Raw genomic sequence first — 15102 nt, forward strand, 5'->3', positions numbered from 1 at the left:
TAGCAAATGTCATTGTTTATATCCATTTCACCTTTCTCCCTTGTCAATTCTGATTGTAGATCATCTAATGAAACGTTATAACCATTATTTACTCTCTCCTCCAAGACATTCTTCCAATTGTCAGGTTAAGCATGTTGATTATCAAATTTTTTTTTAACATGCCCATTCTACATTGGATTTTTATCACTGACCATAAATTTCGATTTCTATGTATCCTATATAGTATTAAAATAATTTATTTGTGTGTGAGATGTACGTCCCACTTTGAAAAACAATGATAAAGCGCATTTATTTCAAGAAAGGAGACAGATACAGACTTTAAGCATTAAATAAAAAATGTTGATCATAATTATGATGTACGCACATAAAGCTATGTATTATTCTGATCAGACCAGATTCCTGGGTTCTGGAGGGCAAGTTTGTTTTTTTGCTAATAAGTACTGGCGGAAAAAGGTAGAACGTATCTTAAGTACTAATTAAAAAAGGAAAAAAGGAAGAATTGGATTAGAAAATTAGTCTTAGTATGTATCTTCATTATGGTTGAAGAAGGAACATCTTATATAATAATTATAATTATTCCAAAATCAGCCGTACTCTGGTGGCGATGAGTTTTCATTTTCACTTATAAGAAAACAGTTTCCGATTAAGTTACTGATGGCAATGCCAATAAATAAATCACAAGGTGAAGCATTCGAAAAAATTGCTTTATATATATCAAAATGAGTATTTTCACATGGTCAATGATATGTGGCATTTTCAAGAGTGTCAAAAGAGGTGCAGATTTGATTATATTTAATTCAAATGGACAGAATACGACAAAAATGTTGTATACGAGGAAGTTTTACAATAGAAATTTACCTATTATATATTTATGGTAGATCGTTTTAGTCTAGAATTTTAACATAAATAATAATACAATCTTTTTAATTTTTCATTGGCTATATTTAAGATAACGTGTTTGTGCTAGTAGTATACATATATATAAAATCACCCGCTTACTTAAATATACACTCCAGTGCCGGTGAAACCAACCCATTGATCAAATCGAAGTAACATATTTTCAAAATAAAAAATTTAATTATTTATTTTTAACTCTAGATCGTGTGAGCTGGGGAATTATATGATGGTGACGTAATCAAGGGAGTTAACAACAATTTTTTTAGCGGGGAAGGGGGACAAAGATTTTTTTTTGGAAGAGACGAAAAAGTCAAAAATTAGTGACTAAATTTGAGCGAATAACAGATTAAAAACTAATGGATTTTTTCTCTCAAAAATTATGACATATCAATTCTTTTAGAAAAATAATTTTTTTATTGTGATAGATATAAAAACTCTGCAGAAAGAGGGGGGGAATGGCCCCTATGGTTCGTTCCAGTGTCTTAGGAAAGATTACAATCATGATCTCTAGTAGGAAAATCAGTAATTCTACTAGTATACATAGATTACAATCCTATTAACCCTTGGACAAATTACAATTTTACTGATGGAGAAAATAGCATTGAATATTTGAAGAAGTTGTGTGTTTTCGAAAATATAACATCTTTAACTTGTCCTCTAGTTAAACCAATATTAACGTAAGTTTCATTTTAGTACATACATTATTTTTAGTTAAAAAAACCTATACAACCAGTGGGGTGGAATGTATTTTTGGATGGATATTATATGGGGTTTATGATGCTCAGGGAAGTGGCTGTGGAAGAATTTTTCCATTCAATAGTTAGACTAGACTTAAGCGAACTGCTACCTGAATGTACGAAATACGAATGATCTGTTAAGTATTCAGTTCTTTTAGTAAATCATTTTTTTGGTTAAAACAGTTCAGTTAAATGATATATTCTAGAATCATTACGAGTCCCAGCATGATCCTATAAATGATGATAATTGTTGTATCCTACAAGTTAGAGCTTGAAGTAGGGGAGAATAAGTGATAAAGTAAGAGAAGGGAGTTAGGGGCCCGATCAATTTGCTTATAGTTATTGTTTACGTAGATTTGAATTGTGAAAAGAGGAAGGGAAGAGAAAAGGGGATCATGAAATTGATGAGTGTGGATGTATTTATGAGAAGAAGTAGGAGCGTGTAGTTATTAGACGATCAAGAAGAGGAATGACAAGATTTACTTTCATTTTCCAAGGTATAAATAGATTGGGATTCCATTTCTACTCACTATTAAAGATTTATCATGACGTCATTTATAATCCATAAATCATTCGTATCCGTCTCCCATCCATCACTAATCTCCATTGCCGAATGGCCAGTGCAAAGCCCCCCTCCCTCTACAGCCCAACAAAGAAACTACTCATTAGTGTAGAAACATAAACATAAATGAAATGTACAGGAATGAATTTTACAGGTAATGAATTTAATAGGAATGAAATCACCGGTCACGGTATCCATAGATTGTATGCCTTGGCGTTATATTTTCAAAAACATGATACCTCTTCAAATATTCAATGCTACTATCTCCCTCAGTAATTTGTCCTAGGAGAGAATAGGATTTTAATCTCTACTAGTAGAATTGTTGATTCTCCTAGTAGAGATCATGATTGTGGTCTATCCTAGGACAAATAACGATCCTACTAGATTTCAATATCTACTGCTACATATACATATATTTACCATTTTATTATTACTTATGAAGAAATTTTAGCTATCATATAAAAATACAAAAATATAGCTACGGTTTCAATACAATAGTACTAAGCAATATAGTAATACAATATGGAATGTACTTTGTAGGGTTTTAATATTATGAAGTGTATATATGTAATTCATTTCAAAGTCGTGGAGAGATACTGATAGTATAGGACTACTTAAAAAATAATTACCAGTTGATGTGATTGACTTATTTATGAAGGTAACGACGCGCAAGAGCTTAAATTGATTAAGTCATTATACTAACAGCGTAGCGAAATAAATAAGTTTGGGAGGCTATTTTTCTGTCCATTGTCGTTTTTTATCGGAGGGGGTGGAGGTGTTCTCGGAGAACTATAGTCTGTTATCGTAATAGAATAAACAGTATTGTGAAAGCAACGTTAATTTTCTGAACTAGTAAATCTCTTGACTTATTTATTACGGCCTTGTCAGATTTGATTAATTATAGAGAAATAATCAAGGTTATTTGAGTAAAAAGATCAAGGGTGAATACATTATTAAAATGACAATGTTTGAATATGTTTGGTTGTGTTTCTGAGTGGTTTATCGATGAGATACATTAGTCATTTACATGATTTATTCATAATTATATAACAATGTGTATATAATCTCAATATATGTACTTGAATAAAGTCGAATTAGGAAATACATAAGTAAAGCTTCTCAAATTTTTAATACCACATACTTTTAGTTAAGGTGTTTTTTACTTCTGGAATTAAATAGAGTGTTTTCATGTGACGTCAGCATCTTGGGACATAAATTCAAGTATCAGGAAACAATTAGGTTTTATTTGAGATAAAACTATTTCTCATGAAACCTAAGTTACTTCCCCTCAAATCCTAACGCACGTACTTTCCTGTGGTTGTTTAGCAACTTCAATATTTAAGCTTTATATTTTAACAAACTGCTTTGTCTGTCCTTAGTAATTGTTGCATATATGATATAATACCTTCTATAAGCAATTCTAACTTATTGAAAATAAATATAGGCTAAATCAATAAGTTGAAATAGATTTAATATACAACACGTCGTTACCTTTATTGTATGACGCAACCTTTCCTTTGAAAAGAAACAGAAAAAAGGCTAGAAATCATCTGGTAGTTAGCCACATAAGTCAATCATACCAACTGCTATATATTTTGGATGTTTTCCTGGATTATCACCCTCATATATTATTTCTTTACCATTTTTAAAATATATTTTGTAATAAATAAATCTACATTGTATTTTATTCGTTAGATTACTAAAGTATTACTTAGGAATAGTTTATTAAAAGCGTAGCTTTTAAGTTGTAATACTATATGATAGCCAAAATTTATTCATATAAATAATAAGATGGTCAATATATATATTATATAAACGACGAGGGATCAACAAGAAATTGTAATTTTGTCCTTTTTGGTACTGAGCATAAGTATAGAATAACTTATTACCTTGTTTATTTATCAAAAAGATTACATTATGAAATAGCCATGACATATCGAGCTAGAGGTGGCAATCGAAAGATGACAACAAATACATAGTATTTTTGTGTTAGCGAGGTAATCCCGTGACAAAATAAATATAAAATATATAAATATTCACTTGCAATAAAGAAAAAAAACCAGCCAAATTGATACAATGCATGAGTCGAGAGTATTTCATTCAAAAATGCTTTGAAATTAAAGATTAGAACATCGATATTTCCTTCCATTGCACAAAAGATCCGAAGACTCCAATGAACATAGTATTTAGATTTCTATAGAATTTATTTGAAAGTTTTGTTTTATGAATGCTCGTCTATTGTCGTTGCGTTTCTTTAGGAACTAGAAAGTTATAATACTAAAATACAAATTATCTTGACTTTCATAAGAAGAAATGATGGTCACTTTCCTCAAAGCTACTATAAATTACTTACATGCAAATAAATATATATTGGTTACTAGTGTCTAGGAGTAATTCATGAATGGATAATATTTTCAGAAATATTCTCTAGAAAAATCCTGATCCAAAATGATGTGAGCTCATCGTTATATTTGTGAGACCGTCCTTAGGCACACAAGAGACCAATTCTGAGGCCTGAACTTCTTTGACATTACCATCTAAATGAGAATAAAAACCAGTCAAAAATCATGTAAGAACTATTTCCGAAGAAACTGGAAGACTTAGGCAAGGAGAAATTCCTTTTGGCAAATTAACATTTGAATACATGAGATAGATTCCAAAATAAAGAGTTTTAGTTAAACGTTAACTTTGTTTTTTATATTTAATAATCTTCAAATACTAAAATATAATTGCATTATTAACTAAACTCCACCATCTTTCTGGAGACTTCATCCGAAATATTTTATCAAAAATGAGCATAAAGGAAATAAGTTCAGTACAAAAAATTAGAATATAAAACCCAGTGACATTCTTTTCAAACAACCCATTAATTTCATTTGGCATCCCTTACATAGTAAAAAATAGTTGATTATATTAATTGACAAACTCTTGAGCCTTTGGTTAGAGTCCAATTAACACGTTTGATGGCATTGATCTATAACTTCCTTCTATTTATGTCTGTTGGAAAAGTAAACATTTTCATATATTGTGGCAGCTGACCATTTTAAACCAATCAGTACTGAGTGACCGCTCTTTCCATTGAGTCCTTTACCTACACCTAGATACATATATAATTCTCCCTGTTCATCATGCCTGTTGATATTAATCATGGGGGCTGATAAATAATACGAATACAATTAAAGCATTCTTTAAAACTTTGATAAACAGTCCTAAAATTTGTTAATAACTTATAAACTAATGAAGCATCATTAGTTACAACAACTGACATTTAATAAATTAAGAATTTACAAGCCTACTAGTTACAATGAAATCAACAATGTGAGAAAGGATTTTATTTCAAAATTCAATCAATACTCTATTTTAGCTATATATTGACCAATAAACAATATTGAACAAAATAAATAATGACATCAATATCCAGACAGAGGCATGATCTATATTCGTTGTTAAAACCCCTAGAGCAACCTCGTTTGTGACTGCACTTATTTTTGGCTTCTCCTCCACAATGGACAATTCACTATGGGACACCTTACTATTGTTTCTTTTGGTCTTTTGTTTCTTTTTCTTCAAATCCAGAACATATTTCCGCTGCCTCCGAATTATAAAGAGCACGACTGCATATTCTAAGACAGTGATGAAAACAAAAACGATGCAGCTAAGGATCCAGACCTAGAAAGAATACGACGAAAAATAATCAAGGTTGTACCTATATCGGACGGGCAGTTGTTCTCGCAGTTCAACACCTAGAACCGGAAATGACCAACTAGAGCCAGGATTGAGTAATATTGCATATCCGTCTCGGGCTAATAAATTGTGAAATTATCATTTTAGATTTTGACTACTTTTAATATATATAAATAAATTATGATATATGAAAGACAAATATGTATACTTTATTCCTATGTATGATGACTTGAAGTACACCTCTTTTTTTTTTGTACCTAGGTACAACTTTATTCTTCTTTATATTTTCCTAATTGTTTAATGTAAAAAATCTTTATACATTACATTATTAATGTCTAAAAATCATGGAATTGTATATTTAATACATACCACAAATCTTATCTTGTATAGAAAATCTAGAATGAGTCCTCGTACTTCTAAATTCACAAAGCGTTCTTACTGTTTTTATAATAATACAATTAATGATTTCTTAATTGGGGGCAATAAAGATACAACTAAGATGATTTGTTTTTAATTGTAACTCTTACCTCTATTGGAATATCTCTGACACTCGACTCCTTATCCATTCAGTACTTTTACATTTTGAAACAAACAAATATAGGTTTTTTTTAAAATTTTACCGTTAAAACCTTATTTTGCCTTCAAAGTTTTTACATAAATGTTTCCAAAGGCTACAGTATTTGTAATGTAATGTTTCTGTTAATGAATCAATGCATGGAAAAGTTCACTATTTTGACATTTATATCCTGCTTATTTCCTTAACATGAATATTTTCCGCCCTAGATTCTCGTTTGTTGCTTATTGATGTTATATATTGTGTTTTTGTAGATTCCAGGATCTCTAAACTTTGAGTTTGTCGATTTCCCCCTGCCCCCAAAAAAGTCCAAAAATAATTTCATAGGTCAAAAGGACATCTCCGTAGTTAAAGGAGGTATACGAGTGTGGCCTGAAAAGTTTCCGACCTTAAAGGGAAGATGGCAGCACTCGTAAATAAAAGCTACTTGTATCTATCAAACATCTGTTGGCATATTGACAGTTACTCAACAAAGTTTCAGCCATTTTGGAAGCATACTTGCTATGTAACAATAGTTTGAGTGAGTTGATGTGATTGTTATTGTGAAAATTGACAAAATTGAGGATCACTCTGTTGGCACAGTTTAGGTGCAATCAGTTCGAATTTTGGCACCCATTAATTACCGTAGATGAAACTTGGATAAATCATTATACGTCCGAAACAAAAATACAGTCTAAACTGTGGAATGGTAAGATTTTCGTCAAATGAAGAGAACCTTCATGGACAATTATTTTACAGAGAAAAATTCCGAGTACTATTTGGACGGGTTATAGAGATGGGAGCATCGCTGGGAGAAGTGTGTAAAGTTACAAGGAGAATATGTTGAAAAAAATAAAAAAATTCACTAAAAATGTCTGGTATCTTGGTTAGGTCGGAAACTTTTTAGAACACTCTCATACACGTAGCCGTAGTGTTGTGTCAATTTTTATTTAGGACTGAAGACTGCAGTCTAATTCAGTCGTAAAAACTTATAAACTTCTGTCCTTGATGAAGTCACTCAACCTCACTTCTTTTTTTATATCAGTTCTAGTACTGACAATCTAAAGGATCCGCAGTATTAATGACCGATCCCAAGGACTGATAGGACCACTCCTAGGACTGGACTGGAACGAATAAATAAGAACTGACACAATAATACTTAGCTGTCCATCTAGTGTTAAACATGAAACTAGACCTAGATCGGTGAAATGAAAGAAACGAGACCGAAACCGATAGAAAAGTTGAACCTAAACCCAGTACAACCTTGGAAATAATTGGTGGATTAGGATATATTTTCCTCACTTGTATAGGATTAATAGAGTGGGCTCTAGGAGACTTGGAGAAAACGCTGTTTGCTATGTTGACCAAAACAAGGAAGGTTGTAATAATCAGTGCAATCCGACCTGTAATTTGATAATCTCTAAAAAATATTATGTTATTATAGTATAATACTTACCCGGTGGAGCATCTGGAGGGATCACTAAACTAACCCAACTTACCACAACAAAAATTCCAGATGGAATGTAATAATCAAAAATATATACCTCTGGCTGAAAAACAATGAAGATGTATTGACATGGTCAAGTATAATACAGGATCGATTAGATAAATCCAGACTATTTTAAAGACTTATTTAAAACAATGTGTAGAGCAAATAAAGCCCAAAGTGTATAATTAACAATATATGTAAACCAGAAATTATGTTTTTAAACAATTTGATTATCTTCATGACAGCAGACATCATTCCCTCAATATGGTGTCAAAAAGAACTAAATACATTTATCACATCCTTGGGAAAGATTACCCTTCATTGACATTACCACTGCCCCCATGTCACCAAGAGTCATGATGTAGACTATAAATATAGTATTGCACTTGTGAGATCTATCACGTCCAATTTCAGCTACTCAGTAATCATTCTGAGTATCTAAAGTTATTTGTCCTCAATTGAACTTTATTTGTTAAAATCTGTGACTTTTATATTTTTTTTGTAAGGGCACAAAGTCTTGAAGTCCAAATTAATGGCTTTGAAGATAGTTAAATTTCTACCATTGCAGTTTTTTTTTTTTGGTCAGGATACTTATATGACTTTTGGTTTCACCTGATAGCCCCTTATAAGCCAGTTACAAAGGTGAAGTCTTCATCTTATCCCACCCTAAACTTGTAGGCTTGCTCAAATTTTTGTTATCTTTCCTCCAGCGATTGTAAGTATCGTAAACTATTTTCTTGGATTAACCTATACCAGTCCTTGATTGCACTAGGGCCTTAACCCGCGTGAGCTAATTCAACCATTGTATCTTTTGGATTTTTTTCATATTTAAGCTGATTGTTTATTTGATATGAGAGATACGTTCTAAAATCCCTAATCTCACACTTCCAAAAAGTAAAATATTTTTTGCTAAATGCACGAAATTAAGTTTTTGATAAGATTTACAATACTCTGGATTTATCTGAACGACCTTTTGAAAATCAATTTTCGTTTTACTTTTCGCCTAAAGGTGATTTTGAAACCAGCAACGGACTGCTTCACTTCAAAGTCATTTGTGTATTGTTCGATCCGATGCTTTTTATCTTTTGGAAAGGGGAAAAAATCCGTGGAGTATTTTAGTATTGTACTCGTATTTGATCGTCCCCAATAAGAGGAATTCCCTCCATGATATAAAATCTCTTGCTCACTTTTTGGAGAATCGAGATATACCTTTAAAATAAGACACATATGATGATTCGAATGTCAATTCTAATAATAAACACATTAATATCATATATTTTTTATACTAGTACATAATTCATTTGTCCAATGAGTCAAATGTCAGATACATTTGTAACGAGCATTTATTATTCATGGACCTTAGCTCTTTGAATCAAAAGTTTTCAAAACTCTATTTTGTCGAAAAGTAGATTTAGTTCTATAAATAAGAATTTATTATTTAATCTTTGATAAGTCTTTAATTTAGAGAACTCAATTTATCCATTTCGTTAATAATTAAATGGTATATATATATATATATAGATTTTATTTAAAAGATCGTATTGGAGCAAAATGAAGCCTAATAAATAAAATTTAATCATTAGTGCAGTTAGGAGAGAAATTTTACATAAGTGACAAACCTTGAATGCCCCCCCCCATTTAAAAATGGTAACTTCTTTAGACTATAAGGATGTTTTTGGTGTACCAAGTGGTCTATTTAAATCTGATCACTTTTAATTTAAACTTCAAAAAGAAATAATAATTAACAAAAAAAATTTCAACAAAATCTTAATTAGTAATGTAGCCCGCTTTTAATGGTAATGATGTCTTCCAGGCGGCGGTCTTGCAACGGAAAAGAGGGGGGTTTCATTGCTGATGTAAAAAGTGTCCTTTCCACTCTCACAAGGGTCTTTCCACCCACTTTTTTATAGCTCTTCGAAACAGTCTGGTGTAAAACCCCGAGATATCTTGCATTTACAATCATGGACTTGACGGGATTGGCATAAGCTGTTTTCTTTAGCTCCCCCAGATCAAGTTTGGCCTTTTTGACAAAGTTCTTCTCTCTTTCTAACGTCTCGGACTTGCTGACGGCGTAGACGGTTGTCCTGGAATGCTCGAATGGTAATTTGTCGAACAGGTTCGAGTGTCATTTTCGGGACCTGTACGTAAGTTAGATACCCCAGATTTTTTTTTTGAATCTAACCTATGACTTTTAATCGAAATATGATTTAATTTCAATCACTCATTCTAAATTAATTATTGAATTAATAAGGGTTCAGATTTCAATTGACAACTCAGTATCTCAACTCATCCCAAAAAAAAAAAAATTATTATAAAGTCCATGATTTACCCAAATATACTCATAATATATTTACAATATATATATATTTTTGAAGTAAAAAAATAAATAGGAAACTTCTTAAATCATGATTTTTGTTCAAAATTGTTTTTTGATGTTGATGCACCACATTTCAATTCCTTAAAAAAGGTACAAATTAATAATTAAACAAGAGGTTCCTTACCTCAAATAAACAATTATGCGTATCAAAAGGGAAATCATCAAAAGCCATGGGACATGTAAAGGACACCAAATGATTACCCTCATAGTAAAACCTCATGGGGGAGGAAGTTCCAAGATAGACCATAAATTTTTCAGCCTTATCGAAGGAAGAAAGAGTTTTGAATTCCTTTAGATTTGAGATCAAGAGATTAGGAAACCAGAGGATCTTTTGATAACTCAACTCTAGGTCATACCATTTCCCAACGTCTACCATTTCAGGCGAGATTTTGTATTCGGAGTTGAGAATTATGCGACTGTCGTTCCAGTAAAGAGGGATTTTCATTTTGAGCTAAATGAAAAATGGTATATTAGATAGTTAGTAGAGGTGAAAAAAGTCCTAATACTACTAGTCCAAGTCGAGTCTGTGGTTTTTGCACAAAAAGCCAAAGTTCATGAATATTTTCATGGAGTTCAGTTTCTCTAATCAGATTTTATTCTGCTCATTTCAAGCCATAATTTTAATTATGGTCTATAGGGTTAAGGATCCTCTTGAGTTCAAGTATAAACAAGCTTTCGAGTACAAATCAATTAGCTATGGATTCCTAGTCATGTTGAGAGTTCATTTTTGTGAGATCAAGGGTAGTCGCTAGTCATCAATTATGGACTCTAGTCCAAGTCCAGTACAAGTCCCCACCTCGGATATTTGGAAGCAATAAACTTACTTTGATGGTGTGGGAATGATCCTCCACTTCGAGTATGTCATGTACTATAAAACCAATGGCGACATGGATTGGAGTTTCATGTCTGGAAGGAAGTAGTCGACTATAGTTTTGTGGAATGTTAATTACACTTATTCTAGGAATAGGGGTTGGACAGGAGTTTTGATAACTGTACTCAATGTTCATGGATGTCAGGACATATAGGTATATCAAAGAACAAATCATTTTCGTGGTATGCTTCTCTCCATAAAGTTTTAAACATACTAAACGTCTCTTAGGTGTTAATACGAGTATGTACCTTGAGATTGAATGTGAAAGATACGCTCACTGGGTTTCTACCTTTCATCTCTTTCTTTCTCCAAGCATGACTTTCCATATCCTTGTTGTACACTACTATACTAAAATAAACATATCATATGTTCATAATTAATTATAGAGACATTGGATAATTAATTATATATAACTATAATAAGCAAAAACTTTTATTATTAAATTTTAATTGCATATGCATTAGGGTTGAGACTAGATCCGAGACGGATTTTAATTACTGTTGTTGTTTGGGTTATTTTATTTTTCACCGATCTGGACCTATATTTCGGTGAAGATCGCAATCTAAGATCGTGAATAATTTTTTTTTTTAAACCGTTCGCCGTTTTTGTTGGTCTCACTCTGTGAACCCATTTTCTCATCTTCCCCATTATACGAGTTGTACACATATGATACAATTTAAACTTCATATGACGTCATGTACCGATGCTTATAATTTAGAAACACCAATGACTTTATCAATAACTCATTTTTACAATCGGTTTAGACAGAATTATAAAAATGAGACAGTTTCGTTTTGTGAATCAAGATATATCTAATTTTTATATGAGGCTGATCCAAACTTCTTTAAAGGGCGGAATTAGTTCGATTCAACAAGATGTATTTCAGTCTCAGATCACTCTTGCATTTTCAGATCGAAACCTAACAGTCATTTCTATATACCATACAAATTACAAATTTATAATAAAGATTTAGAAGAAAAACATAAATGCTTTATGTTATTTTTGTATAGATTTTCCTTTGTTCATTAATTGTAATTCATTGATAGATAAATCAAATATTCATAAAATAGTTGGAGCGTCTGCAAGGTAATATTTAGGACGGGGGGATCCCGTATTTGGAATTTATGTGGATAAAAAAATTAAAAAAATAAAATTTTGTATAAAAAAAATCAAAAATCAAATTTTGAATATTAAATTTTTTTAGAGAAATATACCTAAATTCACAGTTATTCACAAAAATTTAATTTTATGAGGAAAAATTTCAAGAAATAAATTTCAAATATCAAATTTTCTAGTTAAAAGCGAAAATTCGTTAATTTGGAGGGGGATTACTGCCCCTTTCGCCCACTCCCTAAGGTACCTTCCAAATTATCGTTAGAACCATTTATCCCTTTCTTTTTGTCACTAATGTTGAAGGAAAAAACATTGCTTTTTCAAAGAAAATGACAAATAGTTTTAATTTATTCATGCATTTTTTATCATCGATCAACCACAAAGAGAGTTTTCGGAGCTTTCAAGAAGTTTCGACTACAAAACTCACTGACAATATCTTGTTACCTAAAAGTAGTCCAGAATGATAGACGGGATACTTAGTATTTTTATAGATTAATTTTGACGCAAGTGCTTCATCAATTATTGCCATTGATCAGTCCGTTTTCATTAGATACTGCTAGAGTTTGTCAAATAGTATTATATTTAATTTCGAAACACTTTCACGCAACCTTACATAACATATTTATTAAATATGCTATGTAAGAAAGTTAAAGGGTAAACTGAAACAAGACAAATCTTTTTAAGTTATAATATATAAGGTATATATTTTGGTTTCAGTTATAATATTATGAAATTGAAAAAAATATTAAATACAAATAGCTGCTGAATTATCCATTTACTAAATTTTTGCACGATTAGTCCCATTTTGTAGGAAATGCGCTAAAGATAAATTAATAATTAATTTTATCTTTTGACTGCTGGAATGTTTTTTATCGATTGCTATTTCTTCTAATATTTATATATATGGTTATATTATTTCAAAATATGGCATTGAATCGAAATTATACTCTAAAAAACGTGATTTTTAAAAAAGGTTAGAAAGGCCAAACCTTTTGCAATTGAATATTGTAAAGATCATTTTCGGACTTAAATAATGGTAATTAATGCGGGTCTTAGCCAACAGACGTTCAAAGATCTGAAGTTTGATGAATATTGTAATTTAACTAGAGAGCTAAACGTTGTACCATCAGATCTGGTGCAATAGCATAATTATAAATTAGGGCGATTTTCTCAAATCAAATAATTGAAACCAAATGTGTTCCAGAAAATTCAACATTTAAGACCTTCACAAAATCGCCAATAACGAATTACATAATTAATTAACCATTCACGACTATAAAACAATATATGTTGATGATTTAAATTTTCATCTTTTTATTTGCGCTCACTATTCCTTTAAAAACTCTATATGAAAAGTTATTTAAAGATAAATCAAAGGATCACCGGGTATGAAAATAAAGAAGTTCATTGAATGGGGGACGTTACTTATTTGATATGATTTTCAAAACATTGTAAAACAAAAATTTAAATGTGTACTATTATTATGGAACTAAAACAAGACTTTTTCGATTTAATTATTAAGCTTATTTTATTGCCTTATAGAAAAAGTCGTTATTTCGATACATAATGTATTACTTAAAAATCGAATAGCGGGAAACAAAAACAATTGATTTATTTAAAAATATCTGAATACATATTTGATCTTTTTCAAACTTATTTATAGTAAAGTCAATTCATTTGTGCTTAATAATTAGGGTTCGAGGTGATTAGGAGGGAATGTAGTTTTACTTATTGTTGTGTCAATCCTTATTTATTTGGTCCATTCCAGTCTTAGAAATGGGCCAAACAGTACATGGGATTGGTAATTAACCCCGTTGGTCCTTCGTAATGTCAATACTAGAACGGATTAAAAAAGAAGAAATAAAGTTGAGTGACTTCATCAAGATTTAGGACTGATATGCAGGACTAAACTAGAACGAACCGAGACTGAATTGGACAATACTTCAATCTTCAGTCCTAAATAAGGACCTACACAACAATAGTTTTACCTCGATTCCTTGTTGTTGTAAATTTTAGTCTGTTGTTCGAAGGATTTATATAGCTACGTATATTTTGGATTATTCCTTGTTTAATACAACTATTAAACTAATACTCATTGATGAGAAAAACATGATTTGCCGGTATAAAAAAAAAAATATCAAGCGAAAATTAACCCTGTCACCCTGACGATTGGAAGAATGTTTGAAAAACGAGAAGCTTCAATTACTTAAATGTCGATCCACAACTCTAATTCGAGTCCACAAAGAACTGACACTTTTAACTTTGGAATATATTATCGGAATTATCATCATCTTTCACCCACTAGTGATTACTTTATAATAATTGTTTTCTCTTCAATAATAAAATAATAATAGTAACAGCTTAGGAAGATAAAAATAACCCTTTTTAAATTGTTCATGATCATATTTTTTCCATCACTGTATATTGTGAATAATTTTCAGTTACACTATAATAGGTGAATTTAAAAGTTTTGAGCGTTTTTTCGCTTTATTGTTACAAAAAATTAACATAGTTAGGATTATGCGATTTAGATGGTTCCAAACGGTTTTAGGGCTAATCTTCAGTTCCTGAGCAATGTAATAGTTGCTTACATGCCGATTCCAACTCGACGATTTCTATTATATTATCGATATTTTAGATGTCCATATTATCAAAACGGAATCGTTGGTCCCACCGCTTTGCTGTTGCGTTCGATACATCAACAGCACCTTTTTTTACCATCTGCTCCGCCTTTTCCCCTAGATCGTAGTGATAGTGAAGAATGTATTCAATTTTTTCTTTTTGTGCTTCCATTTTGGAACGCTGTAACACACAAATGG

The 15102-nt window shown here is 31.2% G+C and overlaps 1 protein-coding gene across 1 annotated transcript; it reads right to left on the reverse strand.

The window, feature by feature from the left end:
• Positions 1-5515: 5515 nt before the first annotated feature.
• On the reverse strand, positions 5516-11379 carry LOC121129918 (glycine receptor subunit alpha-3). Its single transcript, XM_040725626.2, has 6 exons — positions 11124-11379; positions 10424-10750; positions 8919-9131; positions 7890-7983; positions 7736-7836; positions 5516-5865 (listed from the first exon to the last, which is right to left on the reverse strand). Exons 1-6 carry the CDS (start codon positions 11343-11345, stop codon positions 5557-5559), a joined length of 1266 nt encoding a protein of 421 aa, XP_040581560.1. The 5' UTR covers positions 11346-11379; the 3' UTR covers positions 5516-5556.
• Between the last annotated feature and the right edge of the window lie 3723 nt (positions 11380-15102).

The sequence above is a fragment of the Lepeophtheirus salmonis genome, chromosome 14, assembly GCF_016086655.4.
Source record: "Lepeophtheirus salmonis chromosome 14, UVic_Lsal_1.4, whole genome shotgun sequence".
Taxonomy (NCBI): domain Eukaryota; kingdom Metazoa; phylum Arthropoda; class Copepoda; order Siphonostomatoida; family Caligidae; genus Lepeophtheirus; species Lepeophtheirus salmonis.